The sequence below is a fragment of the Arvicanthis niloticus genome, chromosome 19, assembly GCF_011762505.2.
Source record: "Arvicanthis niloticus isolate mArvNil1 chromosome 19, mArvNil1.pat.X, whole genome shotgun sequence".
Classification (NCBI taxonomy): Eukaryota; Metazoa; Chordata; class Mammalia; order Rodentia; family Muridae; genus Arvicanthis; species Arvicanthis niloticus.
The window spans coordinates 5,924,502-5,950,775 of record NC_047676.1 but is presented as its reverse complement, the minus strand read 5'-3'; the positions used below and the strand labels follow the sequence as shown (position 1 = coordinate 5,950,775).

The 26,274-nt window shown below is 42.4% G+C and overlaps 1 protein-coding gene across 1 annotated transcript in view; it reads right to left on the bottom strand.

Moving 5' to 3' along the window:
- The window catches only part of Adcy2 (adenylate cyclase 2), a 358,830-nt gene that overhangs the window by 234,606 nt on the left and 97,950 nt on the right, over positions 1–26,274 (bottom strand). The window contains exon 3 of the mRNA XM_076916127.1: positions 20,958–21,119. Coding sequence (XP_076772242.1) covers positions 20,958–21,119 — 162 coding nt within the window. The remainder of the gene's footprint in view (positions 1–20,957; positions 21,120–26,274) is intronic.

Sequence of the window (26,274 nt, the reverse complement as noted above, 5' to 3'; positions counted from 1 at the left end):
GATCTATGGGATACAGAGGGAAAGATAGACAGATCTTTGAGGCATGCTGGCTAGCCAGCTCACACTCTGCTCAAATGATTTTTTAGTAAGAGATGCTTTGCCAAAAACCAAGGTGATTGCTTCTGAAGAATAATGGCTGAGGTTGAACTTTGTCCTCCATACACACGTGCAGAAGCACTTTCATGCACAACATATATGTGTACTTGCATACATACACATGCATACATGCACACCTGCACACACACACACACACACACACACACACACACACACTTTTTGGGGGTCTGTTCTTTGTCTCAATTATTGTCAGCCTCTGTTTCACATTCATATTATCACAAGTTCCTGCAGGAATATCTAATTATCACCTCTGTCACCAAACACCTTTCATAAAAACGTGAGACAGACAGAATGAAGGTAACCCTGCATGGTACATCTTACACAGGCACATGCCTATCACCATAAAGCCACATTCCAAAAAGTGCTAACCTGTAGATGGTATGGCACCTCCAGGTGGCATTGCCTTCCTTGTCATGTTTCTTGTCCCCAGAGAACTCAGGCAGAGCTTACCAAGCTGAAATACAGATGCCTCTCATCTCTGACAACCTAACAGCCCTTGAGTCTACCATGGACATGTGTTCCTAGCAGACCTTTAATACATGGGGAGGAATGTGTATTTTCATGAATACATTTTCCTTTTACAAGTCTTGCATTTCACACCATCTGCTGATCTGGGCACTTCTCTTACTGCCAGTCAGCTTAAATTTTATTTTTAGATGCCAGCATTGGGCAGAGCATGAAAACCCTCCAGGCTACATTTTCAGACATTCTAAACAAAAAAAAATGTTCAAGAGCCTTTGAAGACCTAATAAGAGTGGATCATGTCAGAAGCCAAAGCCACTTAAGATCACTTGGTTGTTTTGTAAAAGGAGAAACAAAATCTAATGTAAATGGATAATCTAAACCTACAGGGTCTAAGGACAGAGGACTCTGTGACAGGGCCATGCACACTGGTCAGGGAGGTTGGCTATGGCTGGGCAACTGTGAGGAACAGAGTACCAGGGCAGCATTCTTACAGGAGACAGGAAGCTAATAGTTGTATCAACAGTCAGCATGGTCCCAAAGCACAGGGCAGGCACCACTCAGGAAGCTCTCTGCTCTTTCTTTAGTCTTCTTGGAATCTGGACTAAAAACCCAGCAAGCACAGAGGTACTACTGCAGAAAACCATGAGTCAGTAGGCTTGGGTAAAATAAGTCTCCTTTCATGAACAGTGGTTCATTTCTGCAGAATAGAGACCCCCAGCCAGGCACCAAGATGTGATCTGTGGGGAATGTTGACCACCATGTGCTTGGGACATTTCCATAGGCTTTCCTGGACACTCTTTGGGAAAATGCTTAGTAGACCGCAGAAGCCAAGCCAGAGAATTGACGGCATGTGTGTGTGCCTACCTTTCCCAGACACTCACGACAGAAAAGGATGCGGATGTGTCACTTGGAATGGAAGCATCTGCTTGAATTCCAGAAGATGTTCAGACACTTTCCGGCATCACCGGAATCAGAGATGGGAAAGTATAACAGCCCCAAAGTCTCACTGTTAGAGTAGAGGTGTGGAGACCAATTAGGTTAAACCGATGGGGGATTTCACAGGCGTGCTTATTCTGAGACATGGGGAACATGAAGATGGGGTATATTTCCAAGAGGAAGCTCACTCTGGAAGCTGCATACTCCAAGTCTTGGAAGAAAACAGATACCTATGCTGAGTAAGATGATGACAGCAGCAACTGCTCAAAGACTGTGTAGGGTGATGCCCTGCTCTACTTGATGTGAAAGTAAAATTGATAGTTGGTATTCTGCCACAGACCACAGGCCATCTCTGTCTACTCTGCCTGTTTCTATAAACAACTTTCTTGAAGCTCAGCCACACCTGTTGGTATGCATATTTCCTGCTTGTGGCTGTTTCCAGAGCAGGGCTGAGCAGGCCTGTCACCAGATGGCCCATGATCTGAAATATTTGCTCCACAGCCATTCCCAGAAAAACACAGAACATCTAAAGAAACACGGATCTGTCTTCGTGGCTAAGGATTTTCTTCATGAGCCTTAAAACTCACTGTCCAGTAACTGCCAAGACCCAGAATTGTTGTATAAAGGCATTGCCATTCTGAAAGTACAGTATGGAACATGGCAACCTAGTCAGTAGAAAGGTACATTATAATGGAAATGACCCTTGTGAGATGTTAAGCCTCCATTCCTAGGTTTCAGCCCATTTTTTGGTTGTTGGTTCAGATTCTGAAAACCCTAAGGGTCCAGGTTAGTTGATTCTGTTGGTCTTTCTGTGGAGTTCCTATCTTCTTCTTGGCCTGCAATCCTTCCTTCTATTCTTCCATAAGAGCCCCCAGTCTCTATCCACTGTTTGGTTGTGGACTCTGTATCAGTCTGGGTCAGCGGCTGGGTGGAGCCTCTCAGAGGACAACGTGCTCCAGTCTGTAAGCATTACAGAGTAGCATTAGTACTGTAAGGGATTGGTGCTTGCCCATGGGATGGGTTTCAAGTTGGGCCAGTTTTGGTTGGCTACTCCCTCAGTCTATGCTCCTTCCCCCATGCCTGCATTGCTTGCAGACAGGATCAATTTTGGCTTGAAAGTTTTGTGGGTGGGTTGGTGTGTCTTTCACTCCACTTGCATTCCAGTCTGGATACAGGAGGTGGCCTCTTCAGGTTCCATATCCCCAGCATAGTGAGTCACAGTAAGGTCACCCCCTTTGATACTTGGGCATATGTTGCTTACAGGCCTCTGAGTAGATGCTCAAATATTTGAGGGTCCCCTTTTCTTTTTTTTTAAAGTCATATCTACAGAGCTATGGATAAGTTCAGTTGCATAATTCCAATGACCTGAGTTCAGATCCCAAGAACCCACCTAAGAGCTAGACACACTAACAATACACTTATAATCCAATTGTGCCCCTGTATCAAGATGAGAAATGGAGACAGGAGAAGCCAGAGATACTGGTACTGGTAGATACAATGTAGAATGACAACAGAGCCTGTCTGTACCAAGGCAGAAGGCAAGGCCCATACCTGAGGTTGCCTGCCAACCTGTCCTGTCCTGGCATGCCTGAACTCCTATACATGAGATCACATGAACTCACACCTCTCTCTCACACACACACAGACACACACACACACACACACACACACACACACACACACACACACACCAGATACCACACACACCATACCACACCCCTCATACACAGACCCCACCCCACCCCACACTCATTCTGATAGAAAGGGCTGGGATGTAGAAATTTCTTGAAACGTATCTGCTGGATGATGACCTGGCAATTGACACCAAGCTTTAAAACTTTTCTAAATTTGTAGTAAGAACACAATTCAGTTAGAAAAATATTTAATAACTTAGTTGTGAAGCCAGATATGGTGGCGGAGCTGCCTGTAATCTCAGCATGTGGGAAGTGAAAGTAGGGAGACCAGGAGTTCCAGGTCACCCTTGGCTACATGGAAATTCGAGGCCATCCTGGGCTACATGGGACACTGTCTCAAAACAAAACAAACAAAACCAAACAATTTAGTTTTATGGAGAAATTAAAGTCTTTATGCTTACCTCTCAGACAATGTAATCTTAGTTGTTGCTGGACTTTTAATTGTAATTGTTCTGTTTGACACAGAACAATAAAGTGCTGAACATCATATGATTCATTCCCTAACTGTTGGAGGAAATGACTGCAGATGCTGTGACAGATGCAACATATGCTCTCCACCTAAAAATCTTGGACAGTGTATCTCTTGTAACTTCAAAAGCTTGATGTTTGTATGCCATTAAACAGTAAGCCAGAGAAAGGGGTAGAGTGTCAAAGCTCTAACCGGCTAAGGGGCTGTCACTCACTGGACCTGTGACCACACCCTCGGGCAAAGGCCACATATACCCACATCCCCAGTCGGTTCTGTTACTCTTCGTCTTCCACATACAGGTCATAGGTAGCTAGAGAAGCTGAGTCAGTTGTTCAAAGTCATGACGCAATCATGAACTAGGACCTGGGCTCATGCTTTCCTGACTCTGGGATGGAGGCTCCTGCCATGACACACCATGCTACTGTGATGACAGCTTCAGTTCTGTGAGATTTAGAAAAGTTATACTTTACAAAAGAATGCAGCTTCTATTTGCATTCCTATAGAAAACAAGTTATATTTTTAAGTTCTATAGATCAAAGCTCAAAGCTTTACATACGACAGGACGTTTATAAATCCAGCAGCCAGGGTCTGCTGGGAGCCTGAATCTGAAGGGTCTTGCAAGGAAACATGGGTGCCAGAAAAAGGAAAATGAACCTATTGTTCACTCACAGATACCCAGAACATACTTGGGGTCACTGGGGACTTCCTACAGGTGATACCTAAGCTTGCTCTTAAGTACCAGCTAAGTGTCAATGCTGGACTGCTCCATAGAGAGAAGAATAGCGGTAACAGGACTGAAAGTATCTATAAGGAACTCAGATCCTATACCGAGGAAGGGATGGGAAGACTGTAAGGCAGCTGGGACGGTTCTGTACAGCGCTTATTATTATCTCAGTACTGACAGACTATTCTATTCTTCCAGTGGTTGAAAAGGAAAAAAGGCACTGAAATGATTGTAGACTGGTTTTTGGGTGGATGTACAATGAGGCTGAGATATTACAAAGACCTGGAGAGAAAGAAACGACTCAGACACAGAAGAAGACTGAGAGGAGGCTAAGTGCCATGGTGGATGGAGAATGAGAAACAGCCTAAGATTCAGCAGTTGGGAGGATGATGAGTTGGGAAGGGAGCAAAGTGAGGAGGTAGTGGTGCCTCCCACAGACATGAAAGAGTCACAAGCTGGGAAGTACTGTGTTGAGTTTGAGGACCCCTGTTGAAGTTCTTGTGGGGTGTAGGCTGACTGGTAACAAAGACACATACTTAAATTTGAAAGTAGAGACCAACCAACTGATTTCTAAATCACATGCAAGTCAAAAATGAAAATCTTTACTTTGAGATGTTATAAATATTAGATTGTAAAACCCTTTAAATAATAAATAAGAATTTCAAGTTTGCCCCAAAATAAACTTGAGGAGGTTTGTAATATTCCTGTAAAAATATACCTTAACACCAGAATGAAATACTTAACCTGCTTCTTGGTCTCTTCACCAAAGCTCACAGAAGCCTTGAAATTTCCCGAGAGAGAGAGAGAGAGAGAGAGAGAGAGAGAGAGAGAGAGAGAGAGAGAGAGAGAGAGAGAGAGAGAGACTTATAGCAAGGAAGGGAAGCTTGAACACTTACATTCACCTCTCCTGCTTTTACTTGAAAAGTCTTAGATGAAATTGGAAGTTTATCCATAAGACAATTTATGGCTTATTGGCATGCCAGAAAAACCTTTGCAGCTATTAAATTCACAGCAAAGCAGATATATAATGGGAAGGATATCCAAGGGGGGTGGATTTCACTGCCAGCAAATAGTGCAAGAATGAGAGATGCCATGCGTATGGCAGGTCAAAAGGTCAAACTTCCAAGGTGGACAAGGTCAGGAGGGAAGAGAGAGGAGGAGATGAAGACAGGATGAACCATGTAGTGAATGCAGTTTAACTGGTGTTTTGTCAGTGTGTCCACTTTTGGCCAGAAGGGCTCCAGCGATGACTCCTAAGTTCTATGTGATCAAGGTTCTCATCAACAATGCCCATTTATCTGGGCCAAGACCAAAGCCAAGCTAGGCTAGGCCATGGAATTTCAAGGCACTGAAGACATGAACTGTGGTTCTTGAAGAAGTTTTAAAAAGATTCCCAGAGGAGGGCATTTACAATGGAGATAATCACCTATACCACTTGCCACTGAACAAGCCTCACAAGTGTTTGCTGGGATGATGGGGTTACCATGCACTTCACCTGCATAGGTATGGGTTTCCAGGTCACTTCAACATCTATACCGACATCCATTATTTTAATTCAACATCTGCCAGGTGCTCTGGCCCCCTTAAGTGATGTTATGATGTGGGGATACTTTTCACAAGAGTGCCACCATGAAATAATCCACCCAACAGAAGTCTAGATCAGCTACAGGAGTGGAAGGCTAGAGTGTGTCCCCATAAAGTTTCTCGTCTGCCACAGAGACTGGTTTACATTCAGAAGAATCATCTCCTCCGGGCTTGTTAACAGGTCTAATCGAAGCTGCCTTTCACTAACAATATTTTGAGTGAAACATAAGGGAATTTTCTCTAGATTGGTGAGCCCAGTTTCTTCTACAATATTCTGAAAATGCCTCTGTATGTGTAGGAGATTAAACCAGTGCTCTTTACTGCCTGGCTAAGTAGATAAAATACTGGCCCAGAGATAGAAGTTATAGGACTATAGACAAACCTCCAGCCATTCTTCCTCCTATGGGTCATGTTAACTCAATGAAGGCAGTTCAATTTCAGTTCACTTTTTCTGCCAATGACCAGCAATCCCAGATCCTTGCAATCCTATTTATACATTCCATTTCTTCAGTCACCTTTGTGTCTTTCTTCTGGTTATTCTATAATATTGTAAATTTGGAGAGCTCAGATGATTTAAATTACATGTAAAGATCTGGATTGTCCTGAAGATAATAAGAAAATAACATAAATGTCTGAGGAGGTTAGGATTGTTGTTGTCCTTTGTGGTAATTCAAATGAGAGTGACTCCCAGAGTCTCATATGTTTGAATACTTGGTTCCTAGTTGGTAGAAAACTCTACCAATTATTTGGGAAAAATTCTTTCTGTGATAAAGCATGCAGCCAAGGCAACTTATAAAAGAGTTTAAGGGCTTGTGGTTTCAGAGAATTAAAGCCTACGGCTCATGATGGGTAGCATGTCGGCAAGCAGGCAGGTACAGTGTTGAAGCAGTAGCTAAGAGCTCACATCTTAAAACACAACCACAAGGCAGAAAGGGTTGTTTGGGAATGGCATGGGCTTTTGAAACCTCAAAGCCCACCCGTAATGACATACCTCATCCAGCAAGCCACACCTCCTAATGCTTCCCAAACAGTTCCACCAATTAGAGATCTTATTCAAACATATGACCCTATAGGAGCCATTCTCATCCAAACCACTACAAGGTGAGTCATGGGGCCAAGCTTTAAGGCTTGAAACACCTCTCACCATTTCCAGCGTGGATCAAGATGTGAGTTCTCAGCTACTGTTCCACCTGTGCCATGACGCCTCCACTCTGCCATCATAGATACTAACCCTCTGGAACCATACCCTGAACTAGACTCTTTCTTTTATAAGTCACCCCAATCATGGCGTTTTATCATGTCAACAGAAAAGTAAGTAAAAAAAAAAAAAAACCTCTTCAAATTACCTTTAATGGAACTAATTGATAGATATTTAACAGCCATCAAGGATGCTTAAGGAGGGTGACTGTCACAGGAGAGACACATCCATTGATTTCCTTGGCTTGGTAATAGGGAAGACACTTACTACCTGCTGTGTCTCTACATCTGTTCAGGCCTTTGTGAGCTCCGTTATCCCACAACTCAGGGTTTTCGTTACATGTGTACACACTTAATGTGTACCTTCAGTGATGGAGAATAATAACTTTTACCTGAGTTCTGCCACAGGGAGTTCTTCCCAAGGTCCATGGAATATGTTGCAGAAGTGGGTAAAGAAGACACAACAACACATAAGCATGCTGACCTCTGATGTGCTATGTCCCACAAAAGGTGAGAATCAAAATGGATAACAGGTTTTATAGAAGAGTGGAGTGTGGACACCTCATACCTCCCTCTTTCCATCCCTATGTTTATATCCATAAATGGCCATTTAGGGCAGTGTACTGACACTGCCTCCACCTTAGCTTTATTTCTTTTCTACACAGAAACAGGCTTGTCTACTTGAAGATGGTGCTAAAAGGAGAGATGGAAAAAAGAATGTTCAAAGATTAGAATGGAAGACTTCTCTCCACGGTGTCTTAAACTATAGAACTAAAGTGCTTGTGGAAACCACCCTGAGGCTGGGATCTAAGAATAGTGTACTCTGTAAACAACTCCCTCACTCTCTTAGCATCCGCAACTTCTATCTCATCTTAGGTCACTATCTTGGTCTTTAGTTTGAGGCTCAGACATAAAATACAAGGCAGGTTTTTAAGAAGTTTTTAAGAACTCTATATTTGCTGTTTACCACATGAAGAATGCATTCCATCTTCTCAGACTGGTAATTAACTAGAACACAGAAAAAAACAGGAAACACAGAAGCCATTTATGTTTTCAATACAAAAAGACAGAGCCTCTAACATGAGTGTGGTTAATATCAAAGGCAAGCAGGCACCAGAGTGTAGACCAAGAAAAGACACAGAAAGGGATACTCATGGAGGAGCTCACAGGCAGCTCCACGAAAAGGAGCCTTGCTATTCAGGGCCCACTCAGATATGTGGAGGTTGAGCCTAGATGCTCACAGCTACTGACCTGTTGGTGAGAGCCTGTTGAGCTTGGGAAATGCAAGAAGCTGAATGAGGAAAGATGTGAGGAGTGAAGCACACTGATACTGAGATCTTTATCCTGGTGCCATGAGCATCTCCACTGGCCATGGTGAATCATGTTGATGACCTGTGGCAGTCAGGAGCCAGCTCTTAGGAATTGGTTCTCTCCTTCCACTGTGGATTCTGGGGTTGGAACTCAAGTCATCATGACCATAGTTTAAGCAGCCAGAGTGCCCAGCAAGTTTGTGACTATGAGGAGAGTTGGTGGCCACATGGCCAGTTTGGAGCTCATGGAGATAGGCTATGTTGGGAGCAGAAACAGAGTTTCTGGGGGGTTGGGAGTGTTCACTGGGTAAAGGTACTTGCCATGCAAGCCTAATGATGAGTTCCATCTGAAAAAAACTGCAGTGAAGGAGAGAGCTGACCCCTGACTGCAATACATGCACATGGCCCAGATATGCTCTGCACTCAAACACCCATACCATGTATACAAGTAAATTAATAAAATAATAATAATAAATAACAATATTAAAATAACAGTATCTTATTATTTTATAAATATTTTATAAATATGTATATGAAAATAAAAAATATAATAATAACATGAAATATAAGTATATTTCAAGAGGATAAATAAAAAGTAAGCAGGACACCATATCTAACCTTTAATGCAGTAAAACTATAATCAATGATAAATTTGAACCTTACAAAAATAAGCCTATTGTCAAAAAATCCCATCACCAACAACAGAAGATTTTCTAAGAAAAAAAGGAAATGCAAATCAAGTTTAAACTATGTAGAAAATAATGGTAAGGGGCATATCAAAGACTATGAGTTTTGTAATTATATAGTTGAAAAAATTATGAATTGTTTAACATAAAACAAAGCAAAAGAAACCTAAGATATGGATGAAGAAACTGGAAAGCAATAAAATAATATGTACATCCAAATTTTTCTATTTGGAGCAATAAAATAAGCAAAATATTTGCTGGATGGATCTGAAGTTGGAATACAGACAGGAGATTCATAATTTCTTAGCCAGGGAAAAGTAAATAGAAGTATAAAAAAAAAGAAGTCATTAATAGATTCCTCAATTTGGAATGAGAAGTTGGTATTTATAAGAGAATATATCTTACCAAAACAAACCTCTGTGGAGAAAGTAAATCCAAGCAGAAACATCTTTACAGGAAAAACAAGATGGTATCTCATTCAATCTAACCTACTCTAAGCGAATGCACTAAACACTGTAGTTTAAGGTTTGTGACTGAGCAAACCATGTGGAGCCAAGGGCAGTGATGGGATGTTTGCTTTTGCTATTCTCAAGACAGATGCAAATTCCTTAATAACTCTCCAGCCAGAAAATTCAAATAGAGAATGAGGGATAAGCATAGCATAGCCCCATAGGGATAATTATAGATTCCCAAGATTTATTCAACATTATGTAAGTAGGGAATTGTACAGTCTTGCCCACACTGGGTATACAAGTGTTTTGGTAACAGTTCAAGATTTCTTCTTTAAAGAAAAGGCGAGTGATAAGACCATCTGTAAATGAAAGCAAATGGTTCCTTCCTTCCAATTATAAGCTTCTCTTGCCTTAACCCTGAAGATAATCTCTGTTTAGAAGAAGGTCCGTCCTACTAAACTAAATGTTAGACCAGCTGGTCTACCCCAGTCTTGAAGCTGGAAGTTTTTCTCCTAGAGGAAGCCTGAACACAAGGTGAAAGAAAATGAGGCATTTGAATTGTAATGGCACTTGACATGCCATTACTGTCTGGAGAAAGCAGAACAAATGAGAAAGGTCTACAAACACCAAGAGAGGTAATGAATGCTGGTAAGCAGTGTTCATGAAGACCCATTGGGAGGCCTCTTTCTCTCCCTCCCTTCTCTCAGCTTTTTCCTCTTCCTTTCTGTCTCTCTCCCCTCTCCTCCCATCTCCCTCCTCATCTCCATCCATCCTTCTTTCTCTCCCTCTTCCTCTGTATCTCCCTCCCCCTCCCCCTGTTCCATACCAATCTTTTTTTTCTCTTTGTTAAGGTGGGCAAAGATCTAAGGGCAATTGTTTGGTAGCCTTACCTATCTGAAATCATCTGGAAAAATAATCATTTTACTTTTCTTGTGCATGAGAAGTTTATTTACACAAGGGGGAAATACCCATACACCCTGAATTCTGTTAGCTTGGTTTTGTTTTCATGTTACCATAAGTACTTTCAAAAAAGGTATCTTCATTTGCTGTGTACCACAGAGCTTAAAATGGTCACTGGTGTTGGAGAACCAGAGAGGCAGAGAGAAGTCTAAAAAAACCAAGAGGGAGAGAAGCGGATCTGCAAATCTGTGTTTAACACATGGTGAGGCTCAGCAGTAGATCCCCTAATGCCTACTCTGTGTGTGTGTGTGTGTGTGTGTGTGTGTGTGTGTACGTTCGTGCACTAGTATACCTATTAGACATACATACATACATACATATATACATGCATACATATATACATACATACATACATACATACATACATGTATAATACTAGGTATACATTCAGTATACATTTTGGGGGTAATAAGAATTTTTTTTAGATCAAACCACAGAAGTTGTGATTAGAACATCCTTAATTTAGAATGGGTCCTATTACTACAGCCACTGTCTCCATGAGAGGCCGAAAGAAAGAAAGATGTAGAGAAGATATAGCATGTGAAGAGGTATAGATTCATGGAGCCTGAGTCTAAAGAACACTTGACCCCCACTGGAAGCAAGGACACTAGCATAAACAGATTTTTATTCTGCATCTCTAGTGGTGAGAGAACCTACCCATGCTTTGCTGTTTGGGTCTGTGGAAGAATAAGCATGAGGTTTTATGAATTTCTAACTTCAAGAACTGACTTTCATAGGGATTTGTTGCAGTAGCCCGTGGGAAATGATGCTGTATCTCAGCTGGAAGAGATGGGAGAGATGCAGGAAGAAGCCATTGCCTGTCCTCAAGACTACACACCAAGATTCAGAGGGCAAGTCTATCTAAGCAGGGTGCCAGAGGACTGGAGAAGGTGGGGAGAAAACAACCATCCTCTAGGCTGTCTGAGAGATGCAGTGAGCGTCTTAGGACTATGAATTCCAGAAAGATGGCAAAGGGGGTCCACGTCACCCCACTGGCAAGTGGGTCTCTACACATTCGCTCTGGCATTGTTCCATTTCTACCCTTTACAGAGGTTCATTTGTGAAGCTGTCCCCGAGGTGTTCCAAAGTCATGCGATGTGAACCCAGAGGAACTCAGGCCCTTGGAGATTAGCAGACTGAATTCTTGTCAGTGAGGTGTGGACTTGGAGATCCCAGTAGCAGGAAACTTGTCATATTGGATTTGAGGAAAGCACACTACAGAATGGTTAATCAAAACCAGACTTCAGCTCAGAGGGTCTCACACATGTGAGATTCACCTCCTTCCCAAGTCAACTTTGAGTGTGACTTGATTCCCCCAAAGTATTTTTATGTCCTATTTCTCTTAAAGTCTGTGAAGCCATATAAACTAAATAAAGCTACCTTATTACTGCTATTGCTATTTATTGACAGCTAAATACCACCCTGGGATGTTTATATATAGTATCTGCCACTGTTATTATTTGAATCTGAAAGTTTTCATAGGCTTGGACATCCAGTACCTGGAGGCCAGGTGGTGGAGTTACTTTGAAAGGTTGTGGAATGTTTAGAAGGTTGAGCCCAGCTGGCCAAATAGGTTTCTTGGGAGTCCTTTACAAGTTCTTTAAAAGTCACAGCCAAGCCTTTGATGATGGTATGGATGGTATGCACTTTGCTTCCTGGTGCATACACTCTCCTTACCAGGAAAAACACCATGCCTTCCCTGTTTTCCTGATAGGCAGACTCCCTAAAACTCCCTGAAATACTCCCCCCCCCAACTTATCTTGTTTCTGCCAAGTATTGTGATCACAGAATTACAATACAAGGAGCAACCACTACAGTAGCCTACAAACTCAGCACCAAGGCCAGCAGCCACATGCCTGCTCATTAGTCATTTCTATTGATACTGTTCAGGTGAGAATAGAGGCTCAAACTACTCAAATAGCTCATGAAACTTACCTGCTATAGGAAGTTCATAAAACTTACAAGGTTCACAGTCCCCTCCCCAAGGTTGTATACTCAGTAAACAACTGCTAGTGAGAAGAGACTCTTCTATGGTGCAGCTTTCTACAAGTTCCATAAGGAAGTCTATTGATGCGATTTTTCTGAGTCATTATCTATATGCTTTTTGGTGATGCAGCTGCTCCTGTAAATACCTCCTCATCCATGTTCCTGGAAGAAACTCTAATGAATTCATTGGTTCACAAAGCTGGAATATGGTGGTATTTCATTGATATGTGATCAGTGCCCTACATGGGAGTGCATAGGCATTTTTTCTTGTTGTCACTGGAAAATACATAGAACATTCTGAGGGAGGTTTGGGTTTAACTATGGTTCCCTAGACCAAGACCAAAGGAGAGGAAAGGAGGTAGAATAGGGTGGAGGGAGAATTTGAACTGCAGTTCAGATATGTGATTCAGAAAACCCCAAGAATGCTCTGAGGCTGAAGAGAAGATCTATCACTGGGTCAACATTGATTGAATGTATATACCCTTAACATGGTCAGTCTGGGAGGTGTGCCACACTCAGAAGAGCAATATGGTCCTGGGCATAAGGTATCTGTAGGCATTACACAGTCCCTGTGGAGGCTGATCGATGAAAGACAATACATGACAACTTCTTCAAGTGTTGGCAGCCCATACTTTCTGTGGGAGAAGTTGGGTTTGTCACCTGCGTATCTACCACACACAGGTTTAAGGCAGAAGTGAGATCTAAACCCAAATCCCTCCTGATATCAAGAAGCTGCTTCTGCCCAGCTCCCATGCTCCTTGTTATATCAAAATGTTAATGAACATCAGAGAGGAATTTCAGCAATGGTGAGCCCAAGTCTTGAGTCTGTCCACCAAGGTCTCGCATCTCTCAGGAGATGTGAAGTTGAAAATCAGTGTTCTCATGCTCTGATGACTCTGTCATCTGCCTATCCAGCTTGCTGCAGATATTGGCAATGTTGTATATCTACCAATAAGCTGTTATAACTAATCCTTGATGCTTTGAGTGCTATGTGCCTGGTTCAGTTAAGTCCTTTTTATTTATTTCCTTGTTTCACCATTTCTGCTGCCTTTAGAATGAATGATCTTACTGTCCACTCTGTCCTTCACTGAATAAAATGGGCTCAATGCATTCCTACAACATGATCAGTCAGAGGCAAGGGCTACCTTCTTTTTCTTCTTGTTCTTTTTGTTGTTGTTCTTCTTCTTCTCTTTCTTCTTCTTCTCCTCCTCCTCCTCCTCTTCCTCTCCTCCTCCTCTTCTTCCTCTCCTCCTCCTCCTCTCCTCCTACTCCTCCTCCCCCTCCCCCCCCTCCCCCCTCCCCCTCCCCCCTTCCCCCTCCCCCCTCCCCCCCTTCCCCCTCCCCCTCCTCCTCCCACCTTCCCCCCTCCCCCTCCTTCTCCTTCTTCTTCTTCTACCAATTGTTCCCACTTCTTTAGATCATTAGGCTCACCTGAGACTCTGTCTTTCCAAACTATCCCCAAGAGTCATGTTCTACCCCAGACAGGACTCCTCGGGACCATTGCAGTTTTCTTACCAAGGACAAATGATTACTACACATAACAGAAGCCTCATTCTGTGTTCAAGTTCACAGGAGAAGGGGAGGAACGTATGAGCCCTCACTGACAATTCTCATCTTCTCATTCCCTTCTGTGTGTTTCAAAGAGTAATGACCATCGCAAACTACCTTCCTCCATTTAAAGCAAACCTTTGGAATTATCAGAGCTGCAGCTATTTACAGGTGTCAAACCAAAGACACATGAGTTAGTGGAGATAAAAGGAAAATCACTCCAGACTTGCCAAATAAAATGCTAGCAAAAGGTGCAGAACAAACTCTGATAGATCTGTCAGTGTAATGTGTGTGCAGAGAATCATTCTGTTAAAGAATGAAAGTTACACAGTCCAGATGCTAAAACCAGTAACAGGATGGACATGGTTCACAAATTACAATGTTGCCTTATTTTTCAGGAAATCCATCTTTCATGCACCCTTTATCAAATCTTTAAGAACAGGACAGTGTTCTGTTCAATACCTCCTGACACACACACAGACACACACACAGACACACACACACACACACACACACACAATATATATAAAGACCACAGAACAAACCTAGACCTCACTCTATAACAGGCTGCTAACCTCAAACACGACATATGGTTTCAAACTCTTGTGTTATCACTCTAGAAATTGCTGAAATGTTTTTAGTGTGATTTTTATGTCCTGAGGTCAGAGTTACTGTTGCTCACTTTTTCTGTCTCCCCCATGGGCCAGGGTGGACCTTGTCTTCAGCAGAGCAGTGGATGAGGGTTGAGTGGGGAGGGGGAGGGGAGAGAAGAAAAGATTTGCTCTCATATTTGCTCTCAACTTTATTCACGTGACCTACTTTTTCACATGACACACCTATTTTCTCTTCTTCCCTATTTCAATCCCCCTTTCCTTCCAAAACCAAATGCCTTCAGATCATATAAGCAACCATTTACTGAAACAAGATATGAATTAGACTCAATCCATACCTCTGTGATATAAAGAATACTTTTTTTCCTCATGGAAAAATAATATTTGGTATTTCTTTGAAAACAAACAGGAGGACAGAGATCCACATTCCTGGCAATTAGTCTCCTCCACACCAGAAACTGGGCAGCTGGTAACCTACTGTTTTTCCTTTGAGCTGCTCAGATTAGACCTCAAATGCAATTTAATTCCAGACGCCAATAGACACTTCCTGAATTACACTTCATCTCAGTTACACAACAAATCCACATCGTCATTGATGCCAGACTCGCCACAGACAATTGTCCACATTAGATACGGGGAAAACGCTCCACGTTTTACAACTTAAATATATTAAAGCTTCCACAGTGTCAAAGAATCCTGTTTCAATTTCCCTGACATCTTAGTAATCCTGCTAGCAAGCCAATAAGAAGTCCTTAGCTCATCTTTCATAAATATGGATTCTCATATCACCGACTTACTTAAATAAATCCATATTCAAATTTCCCCTTTCTCCCAAGGGAAAAGTAAAGATATGTGAATTGAAAATTCAGAACGGGCTGTGAATACCAAGGAAGTAAAGATTCAATAACAGTCACTAAGATTCAAATACAAATGCAGCCGCAGTGCATAGATACGGTTGCCTGAAAATTGAAGTTCTTGAAGTCGCTTAGCCATTGCGGAAACAGTCATGAGGGCCTTTAAACGTGAAGAAAATGGAAACCAGGCAAGATACATGTTTAAGATGCACTGCTCAGTAGCACAAGCTTCAGGCTGGAGGAAGCCTAAGTGTTGGACCACTGTCCTTGGCTGTGAGACAGGACTCCAGTCTTTCCTTCTTTCATTGGCTGCCAGACTGTCCACTCCTCAGGTTCAGGCAGGATGCAGCCAGCCCAACAGGGCAACAGCTGCCCCATCTTGCCTTTACTGACTACATTTGCTTACTTTGGTTTAAAGGTAAACAAACGTGACTTGTTGCTTTCAATTTTTAGGAGTTGTAATAGGAGATTTTACTTATTTACATTTCAGGTGCTATCCCCTTTCCCCATTTCCCCTCCCTAGAAAAATCCCTATCCTATCCCCCTCCTCCTTTTTGCTTTTATATCATTTTAATTACACGCAAGTATTAAGGTCAGTTCTAGGTTGAGGAACTAGCAATACAATAGATGCAAATAGTCAAGGAACAAGCAAGACAATAAACACAAATAGTTAAAGAACAAGCAAGGCAGTAAACGTAGTCTCTCGATCACTCCTGGGATCACTTTTGTGATCAGTTTCTAAGGGCTTATCAGGATGACCAAAATATCTGATCCTGCTTCCCTGTCCTAGCCCAAAGTCCTTTTCATGTTTGAAGCCTACTTCCTTGTTCTAGCCTAAGATTTAGATTCCTGCCTGAAATTACTTCTTTGTTCTAGCTTAATGTCAGATTCCTGCCTGAAGCCCACTTCCTTGTCCTTGAACCATGCCAGATTCTTACCAAGCAGCCCCAAAGCTCTCCGCCTGAAGTGCAGAGAACTTATAGCATATTGCCATGGAAGATTCTAACTGCACCCACCCCTTCCAAAGAACTATGGTGAGAAGGGAGCAGTGCCTGGGGCCTAAGAATCATGGACCTCCTGAGACAAACAGGTGCACTACAGTTATATAAGAGACTGGAACTGCAGAAAACTGTTGAAATAATAAGGCATCAGATTGGTTAGTAGATCAGTAACTTGCCTTTAAGTGGTTTAAGGAGAAAATACTTCTCTGTATTGAATTCATAACTTACTGAAAAGAAGTCTGTGATTATTTCAAAATAAAAGTTACAACATGCATTTAGGGTTATACTCCATGTTTCTCCTGTGTTGGCTGGTGCTTTCTATAAATATCAATTAAATAAATTTCCTCTATCGTGGCATGAGAATGCTTTGAGGCAAATGGTGGCTAAATAAATTTCCTAAGAGCATTTAACTCTGATAGGAAGCATTGGGAGTGGATGGCTCTTCAGTCAGTATTTCACTTAACAGACAAGTAAGACATGACCTCAGTAGATTCTCCATGTTCAGTGGTTCTCACCCTTCCCAGTACTGTGGCCCTTTAATACAGTTCCTTATATTGTGGTTTCCCCCAGCTATAAAGTTATTTCCTTGGCACTTCGCAACTGCAATCTTGCTACTGTTATAAACTGTAACATAAATATCTGTTTCCTAATGGTCTTAGGCAATACCTGAAAAACAGCCTTTCCTGACCCACAGGTTGAGAACTGCTGGCTCAGAGGCAGAGAAGTACCATCCAGGACAAAAAACCATTTCTTTATACTTTGATTAGTATCCTACATTTTACATAATCTTTTTTTCTGAACATGACACCATAGTGAGACAACCAGCAGATGTACAGCATCCTAATTTATAAGCACTGTGCATCAAAGGAATTCAAGGAAGTGTTTTTCTTTACCCACAATCCAGTGGTAATTTTAGCTTATATTTCCAGCAGTGGTAAAGCATAATAAAGCTTAGCCTTCATATTTCTTTACACATGAACTCACCTTTTAAATGCACATTCCATTAATTTATTTATTCACTTTACATCTAAGTTGCAGTCCCCCTCCCAGTACCCTTCTCCTGTTGCCCCACCCTCCCTGCTCCCTCCCCTTCACTTCTGAGAAGGGGGAGGCCCCCTGCTTATTATCCCATCCTGGCACCTCATATCACTGAAGGACTAAGTGCATCCTCTCCCACTGAGGGCAGACAAGGCAGCCCAGTTAGAGCAATAGGATCCACAGGCAGGCAACAGAGTTGGGGTAGGCCCCAACTTCAGTTCTTGGGGGACCTGCATGAAGACCAAACTTCAGATCTGCTATACATATACAGGAAGTCTAGGTCTAGCCCATGTATGCTCTTCAGTTGGTGCTTCAGTCTCTGGGAATCCTTAAGGGTTTAGGTTAGTTGACTGTGTCTTCTTGTGGAGTCTCTATCACCTCTGGGTTCCACGATCCTTCCCCCAATTCTTCCATAAGATTTCCCTAGCTCCATCGAATGTTGGGCTCTATGCAGCATACCAAACCCCCTTTAGAATCCATGACTGCATTCTTCCTTTTTGGCTCTTGGAATCATGGAATTACTGAAGACATCAGAAATGGACCATAGGGTCTTTTTCTTTCCAATGTTATCTTTATATGAGATATTATAGCACTAAGCACTCTTAAAGTCATTTATACAATTCCATAATTATCTTACCTCTGGCTGCAAGCCAGCATATTTTCCTATTAGTTTTGGGAAAAGAGTAAAAAAGATGGCATACTAATCTTTTTCCAATTTCTTTCACTAATAAAGATAACAATGCATCAAAGAAACCAATTCAATACAAAATGCAATGACCTAAAACAGACCTACTTCTTCAAAAAGCATTGCCTTTCCCTCTTTACATAATTGTTTTGTTGCTATAAGAGCAACTAAAGCCTCTGTCCCAAGGTGTAATACCTCATTTCCTCATGAAGGAAGCAGAGGAACTATGAAGAATGTCCCAGTTATGTACCCAGCGGAAACCTCCACCACACAGCTGCCACAAAACATGAAACATCCAAGGGACCTGATGCCAGTGAAGACAGCTTCCCCACAGTTGTATTTAGAATGTAAATGGTCTGAATGAATTCTCTACTTGCTACTGCACACAGCAACCCACCCTGGTGCTAGCAGTCAGCATGGTATGACCATTGATAGGAGAAGGTGGAAATCTCTCATGGGATGCAGAGGGCAGCATACAATGCAGAGCAGAGGAGCAAACCTGGGTGGAGTCTGTACACAGGAGTTTCTGGAACCTTTTCAGGAAGCCATAGGATCATCTTTCCTTTGAATGCCGTGGGAGTTGTATGGAGTTGGGGTTTTGGAAAAGGGGGAAGTTGTGAGTGCAAGGACACAAATAATGAAAGGAACAAGTTTTATGTCTCACATACAACACGTATAGTGACAGGCATGTAAATAATCATTGCACAATGTGTGTTCGTACGAATTCATTACACCGTGCAGCTTGCAGGCATGTAGTCATTGTTTGCCCATCTGTCTTAATCAGGGTTTCTATTCTGCACAAAACATCATGGCCAAGAAGCAAATTAGGGAGGAAAGGGTTTATTCAGCTTACACTTCCACATTGCTGTTTATCACCAAAGGAAGTCGGGACAGGAACTCAAACAGGGGAGGAACTTGGAGGCAGGAGCTGATGCAGAGGCCATGGAGTGATGTTACTTACTGGACTGCTTCCCCTGCCTTGCTCAGCTTGCTTTCTTCTAGAACCCAGAACCATCAGCCCAGGGATGGCACCACCCACAATGGGCGCTCCCACCCTTGATCACTAATTGAGAAAATGCCTTATGGTTGGATCTCATGGAGCCATTTCCTCGAGGGAGGCTCCTTTCTCTGTGATAACTCCAGCATGTGTCAAGTTGACACTCAAAACCAGGTAGTATACCATCCGACACTATAATGTGCTAAACTTCACCTTCATCCATTTGAATAAGTGCTGGCTGGCCTCTGTGTGTCAGGTGGTACAGTCCCAGTACACAGAGTAAAGCTGAAGACTATCACCTTTGCTCTCACTGTAGAGAGGGGGCTATTATACCTTGAATTTCATAAGGACCTCAAGTGCCCTTATATTGAAGGATGAATTCCAATACAGCAAAGTCTAGGTGAATGGGTAAAAAAGAGAGCTCTAACTTCATGAATGGATTACACCCCTGATTGGTCCAAGGATAAAGGAGCTGTTAGAGGGTGTGGCTTTTCAGAACAAGCAGGTTACCAAGGGCATGAGGGCATAGCTTTGAAGATATACTTGTCCCTGAGACCCTTCTTCAGTGTGTCTTCTTTCTGACTACCAGGAAGTTAGCCATCTGCATTCACTCCATGAACACCTACGTGGTTCCTCTCCCTCCACAGGAGTCACATTGGCCATATTTAAAACTTCTCTTTTTGTTGTCAGGATACCGCTCAGCACTAAGAGGGATAGCCAGTATTCCAAGGCTCTGGTTCAATTCCATCACACTCCAGAATTAAATCACCCCTCCTATTGGCACAGGACTCATCACACTGAAACTTGTACATTTTATACTGTGGACATATTTGTTGTGACTACCCCAAGACAGCAAAATAAAACATACATTTTCTCATTAAAATAAGGGACACTGTTAGGAAGAACTCCAAATCACCAACCCTCGTGTTTATGGATACACATAATAGGAAATCAAATAGCTTTTAAAATGCTTTTAACTAATTAAATAGAATGGCTTCTTGAAATATCACTTATTAGGAATGCACAAATTTGCCGCTGTAGCATTTTAAAGAACCCTGCTTTTTAATGCTCATAGATCTGCCAGAAGACTGAGAAATTGAAGTGGTTTTTTTTTCCAATAATCTGCAAAGAGAAATGTTGGGGGTGACTTATGCTTTTAATTTATGATGTTTCATACTAAAAAGTAAGAGTAGTAAAAATTATAATCTATAATAAGATTCCAATGTATACCTTTGCTCCCAAAATTACATCACTACACAGCAATCAGCAAAAATTACATATATATATGCATATATATATATATATATATATATACACACACACACACATATATATATATATATATATGTATATATAAGGCCCTCATGCCCTATATGCACATATATGTGTATATATATGTATATATATGTGTGTGTATATATGTATATATATAATATTATTATATATATGCAATTATCTTGTGAACATTTTCTCATTGTGGCTAATGGCTAAGTGACTATTAACCCTACTGGTGGAGGAGAACAGGGCTCAGCCGTCCTTGCAAACCATGTCAAGGAGCACTCAACAAACCCACCCTGCCAGCTCTGACCGATGCTAGGAAAAGCTGCAAAAGGCCCGTGGTTCCCATAAGGATGGACACTCACCTGCCAGAACAGATGCTCCTTGGCCCCTGGTGTTGCAGACAGGTAGACACTCAGCACTATGGTATGAGATGAAGAAGTGAGGACGCTGGCAATGATGGCATCTCGCATGTTGAAGGGAAGCATGGTGTACACCACAAAGATGATGAAGAGGAAGAATGACACCTGTGGAGGGAAGAAAAACATGGAGCGTCAGAAAATCCCAGTTCCTGTTACCATCAAAGGAGATGCAAAACAGCATGCTTGTTTGAGAAACGACATCATCATAAAATAAGAGTTGAATAGACACACTGAATTATAACAGGGAACCAAGTCTAGGCCTAGTGCAGGAAGCACTGGCCATGGAAATGTGGGGACCCAAGGCTTAATTCCTGGAGCCACATAAATCTGGATGTGGTAATCACAGGCTCCTACAGTGAGATAGGAAGTGGATACTTGGAATATGCCCGAAAGCTTGCAGGGCAGCTCGCCTGGCGTGGGTAGTGGAAATAAAAGCTTAGACCCCGTGTCAGGGTGGAAGGCGAAAACCAACACCTGAGATTGTTCTCTGTACTCTGTATTTGTTGTAGCACATGCACAGATGTGCATCTGCACAGATTAAAGGGGAGAGAAGATAAAAGTAGCTTGCCATTGTGATGAGGGAAAGGTTTCTCGTGGGGGACTTCAAACTACTGCATATGCGAGACGGAGCTTAGGAGCCCTTGTGAAAGAGCAAAGCCAGGATCACATTGCTGAGGCTTGGAGTCCTTGCTTCTGAGTTAGCAAAGATAGACACACAGGGCTTGGGTGCAGATGAGCCAGCTCTTGTGGAGCAGGTTAGTGCTTCCTGGCAAAGAGGTTAAACATAGAATGACCCTCTGATCCTACGGTTTCACTCCCTAGCATGGTATGTTAAATATATGCATGTGCACATTAATCACAGGATTTGCATATCAATTAAAAGATGAGAACACAGATATCCAGCAGTGGGCAAATATCACCTGTCATATCCATGCACCAGAATGCAACTCATGAATACCATGGATTAAAACTTTGACATATGGTACAATGTGGATGGACCTCAAAGGCTCCACATTCCATGGTTCCCCTTACCTAAATTATGTGTAGTTAGTAAATCCAGAGACAAGAGACAGGAAGGAGATGCTAACGACCTTGTTAGCAAGGTCTGTGAGCAGGCCTGTGAGGCAGAAGAAGCAGAGATTACATAGCAATTGTAGACTTCCCTTGGGTGATAGGAAGGTATCTGAGTTGGGCAGAGATGTTCATTTGCCCAATACTGAGAATGTACTGAATGTCTCTGTTTTCTTCATCGTAAAATGGCTAACTTATATTTTATGAATTTCACTTTTATAAAAAACAATCAATATGAAAGCACTTAGAGACACGTTGAGAATGGAAATGAAAATGCTTACTGGGTAATAAAGCGAGAGCCACTGCAAATGAGCCAGCAACCCGAGCCAGCGAGAAAATGTAAGCATGTGGTAACCATAGCAAGAGAGCCTGAGGTCAGAGGCCTCGGGGAAGAGAGAGGTGTGTGACCTCAGTATCCTACTCATTTGAAAATGACACAGACACCTGGTCAGCTGGATGGATATGGACAGATCACCACAGCTGTTCTGGTGCATATTTTCTGTGAGTTTCCAAGTGTGACATGACCACCAGGCTCTCCTGCCTACAGACTCAAGGCAGTGCAGCTCAGAGAGCTTCATCTTCTCATGCCCATTCTGCACAGTTATAACATAAAGGTCTCGTCTACCTCCAAGCTGTGGTTCCAGGATGGCACCTTACAAGCTGTCTCTGTATTACCGTCACACTTGCAAGACAACACAGAAAACAAGAGGTTTACAGCCTAAAAATAACTGTGAATTCCTAAAACATGTCCCTTTATTTTCTTCAGGACATTCTAAGCAGGACATCTATTCATTCCTCAAAAAAAAGCATGGGTTCCTCTGAGGGGGCAGCAGTATCTCCTGGAGAGTGAGGAGAAGAGGCTTGATCACAGCTCTGAGCCGTTACAACTGAGGGGATGAGTCTGTCATGCATGCCAGCTGTCTTCATGGCTGAGAGAAGGGCCACCCTTCCTACCCAGCCCCACTCTGAAGAGACAATGAAATGGCCTCTAAATCATCTTCCCTATTTGCTGCTAGTTCTGTCATCGTGGAATGACAGCCAAGGAGAAAGCCATCGTGGGTGGGCAAAGTGACCAGAAGTCCTTGGGAAGCCTGAGTTTGGTGTGGGCCATCTGCTTCAAGCCCCCGCTTCCTCCCCTTCAAGCTATATTTATATGGGCTGTCAGGATAAAAAATGTGGGTGAGCAGATTAACATAGCCATACTTTTTCTAGCAAATATTTTTTCTTTTGCCTCTTCAAAATAAAAGACTATGGAGATGTTTGGTGTTTTTCCCCCCCCAGAAAAGCATTAGCAGTCGGCATGGCACACATTCCACTTTTCCTCTTCTGCGTGTGGATGGGACCCAGTAATGCTTTCAGTAACACTTTGTGCAGTGGGCAATGATCTGTCCAGACAGAAGAGGATTGCCTCCCTCATGGAGCCTTCCTGAGGCCAGAATATGAAGAAAATGTTCAGGGAATCAATCACCATCTTTCAAGTCAATTACTAACCTTTGCAAGCGTTTACTGAGGGCTAACCTAGCACAATTAAGTTTCCAAAGTTGAGGTGAGCAATTGCATCAAATCAAGCTCAGGGTTTCAGTGTTGGTGCTTCAGGAGCTCAGGCAGTGAGCCCCGTGATGCACCCACCAGTATGACTTGCCCAATGAGAGTCAAGTTCAAGTCTTCTTGGAGGAATTGTCTTTACACCTTGTTAATCTCAAAAGGTTCTCAGATCATTAGGTCTATTTTATAACTCCAAAGAGCACCATATGTAAAACTTAAATGGATCTGGCATGTCCTAAAAACATGTGGGTAAAATGCTCCAGAAACTTCTCCTGCAGTCTCTAGGGTTTCCATGTTACCATGGGGACCTGAGATTCCTCTTAACTGTACTCTTCTCTCTGTGTGGGACAAGAGGCTGAAAATAAAAGCAAGACCACTGTTTTTAAGACCGCAGGGAAAGGCAGGTAACGGAGTGTCTGAAGTGGCCATGCTCATGTTGGTAAAGGGGCCTCAAGTACACGTTCTCACTGAACCTCTGCAAGACACACACATCTTCCTACACATCCACCTGACCCTTGATTCCCACAGCTTTCTAGCCCGCAGAGCTTTTCTCTGTGCTCACTGACCTGTTCCTCTTGAAGCCACCTCGCTTTACCTGGTGACCGCCCAGTTTCCAATCACCGAGGCACATACCACCAAAGCTTACCCTTAGCCACGTTCTCTTCCAGCTTTGACCTTCCCCCATGCTACGTTTCTGCTCTCAGTCTATTGTTCTGCCTTACATTTACGACACTGTCTCAAGGCCTTTCCACCTGGCAAGAATGTAGCTTATGCAACCCACTCTCCTCCCTCTTCTGACAACTGACAGCAGAATGAATCCTCTCTTGTTTGTATCCACTCAACTCCTGTCTCCACGTTTCAGGACATCCCAGTTCAACTTCCTGTCACCATTTTCTTCTCAGTTAGGGGAAGTTCCATAAGTATCTATGAAACATAAACACAACTAGTGTGGCCTCTCCAGGTAGCAAAAAAAAAAAAAAAAAGCATGATATGTCTTGTCACCTTTTCTCCCGGGCAGTCATGAAGTGAAGTGACAGCGTTGGAACACCTCTAGTATATGTCAGGAAATGAGGATAGAAGGTCTCAGGTGACCCACAGTGACTTGTAGTTATGCAAGCAACTCATGCACATTTGTAGTGTTCGCTCTCAAGTCAGTAAGGAAAGCTCAGCTGGTCTGAATTCACACCAAGGCTGTGTATCCCCCCCTCTGTCACGTTAATGTTCTGTTTATAAATGTGGATTACTTTTATATGCATTACTGATCAGTTTGTTTTTTTAAAACAAATGTTTTTTGTGGCACAAGTCTATAAACGTGAACACATTGCTTTTACTAGTTTCTGACATTCTATAGTAATATGGGCATTGCCATGTATAGAATGCTTTCCCTTAGTGCTGATCTTACCTTACCAGACAAGTACCCATGAAGTGACTTTAATATGTGTTCTCTGATCTACCTTGCTTCAAAATTCTATTTCCCCTTATCCAGATAATACTGCATAGCTTGTGCTTTTGAGTATAAAGGTCTGAGGCTTTTCCTCCTTAGATGATGGCTTCCCCTGGTCTGCATGTCATGACAAGTTCTTTTCCATCCATGTATCTAGTTCTCTTCACCAGCTTCACTAATCATGATTTTAGTTCTTATTTACGTATTAATGTCCCCCATACACAGCGAAGGATAATGATACTTTGAGAGCACGCCTTGATTAACGAAGAACCAAGGCTGCGGTGCTCAGCGCTGCACCTGATGTGAGAGCTGCTTCATAAATTCTGTTGTCTTTACAAAAAGTCTATTATTCGTATTAGTGTGACATGGATCACTCTCCTCAAAAGAACCTCACAAAACACATCTCTAAAACGGTTCCCTGTCCTCTTTGGTATAATTAGTTTCACCATTAACTATAGCATGTTGATTTCTGAATTCACTTTTTTTTTCTACCTAATGGATCAATTACATTAAAAAAAAAAAAAAAAAAACTCTCTATTAGACAGACACTGGCCAGATTCCCATAGCAGGCGGCAGCAGTAAATCTGGGAGCAGCCTCTGCTCACAGGGAATGTAGGCTGCAGTACCTACATGGCACCTTCTCTCCGATCCAGTCCCTGCAATCCCTGAATCCAACACAAAAGACTTCCCAGGTCTGGGAGTCATGAAGCCACTGTTAATCAACAAAAGGGAAGGAGTGGCCTAGGCTTTGTGCATTCAGCCTGACAGTCGAGATTTTTGGGGATGCCCATGCACATTGAGATTTCCAGAAGTCAGTCCACTTCAAGTTCATGAGGATAAAGTTTGCTTGTAGGATACACCAGCCAAGGAGAAACAAACTCATTCTGCCCAATGCTTTGTGCTTCTAGCAATACAAACTTGCAAAAAAGAATTTTAAAAGATAGGAGTATAGATAAAAAGATGAGTGATAGGAGTAACACTGTGTTTATCTACCAGAAGAGGCTAACTCACTCTTCTGTAGATTAAGACTGACTCTTTCCAGTCTGAAGAGACCTAGACTTGAAGACTAGAAGCATTGCTGACTTAACTACTTCCTTAGAGTCATATGCTAAGTGTGTCAGCTTCTTTTATCTGTCACAACAAATTACCTCATGTTCAGTGACTCAAAATGTCAACAAAAAAGTTACTCTCATTGTTGGA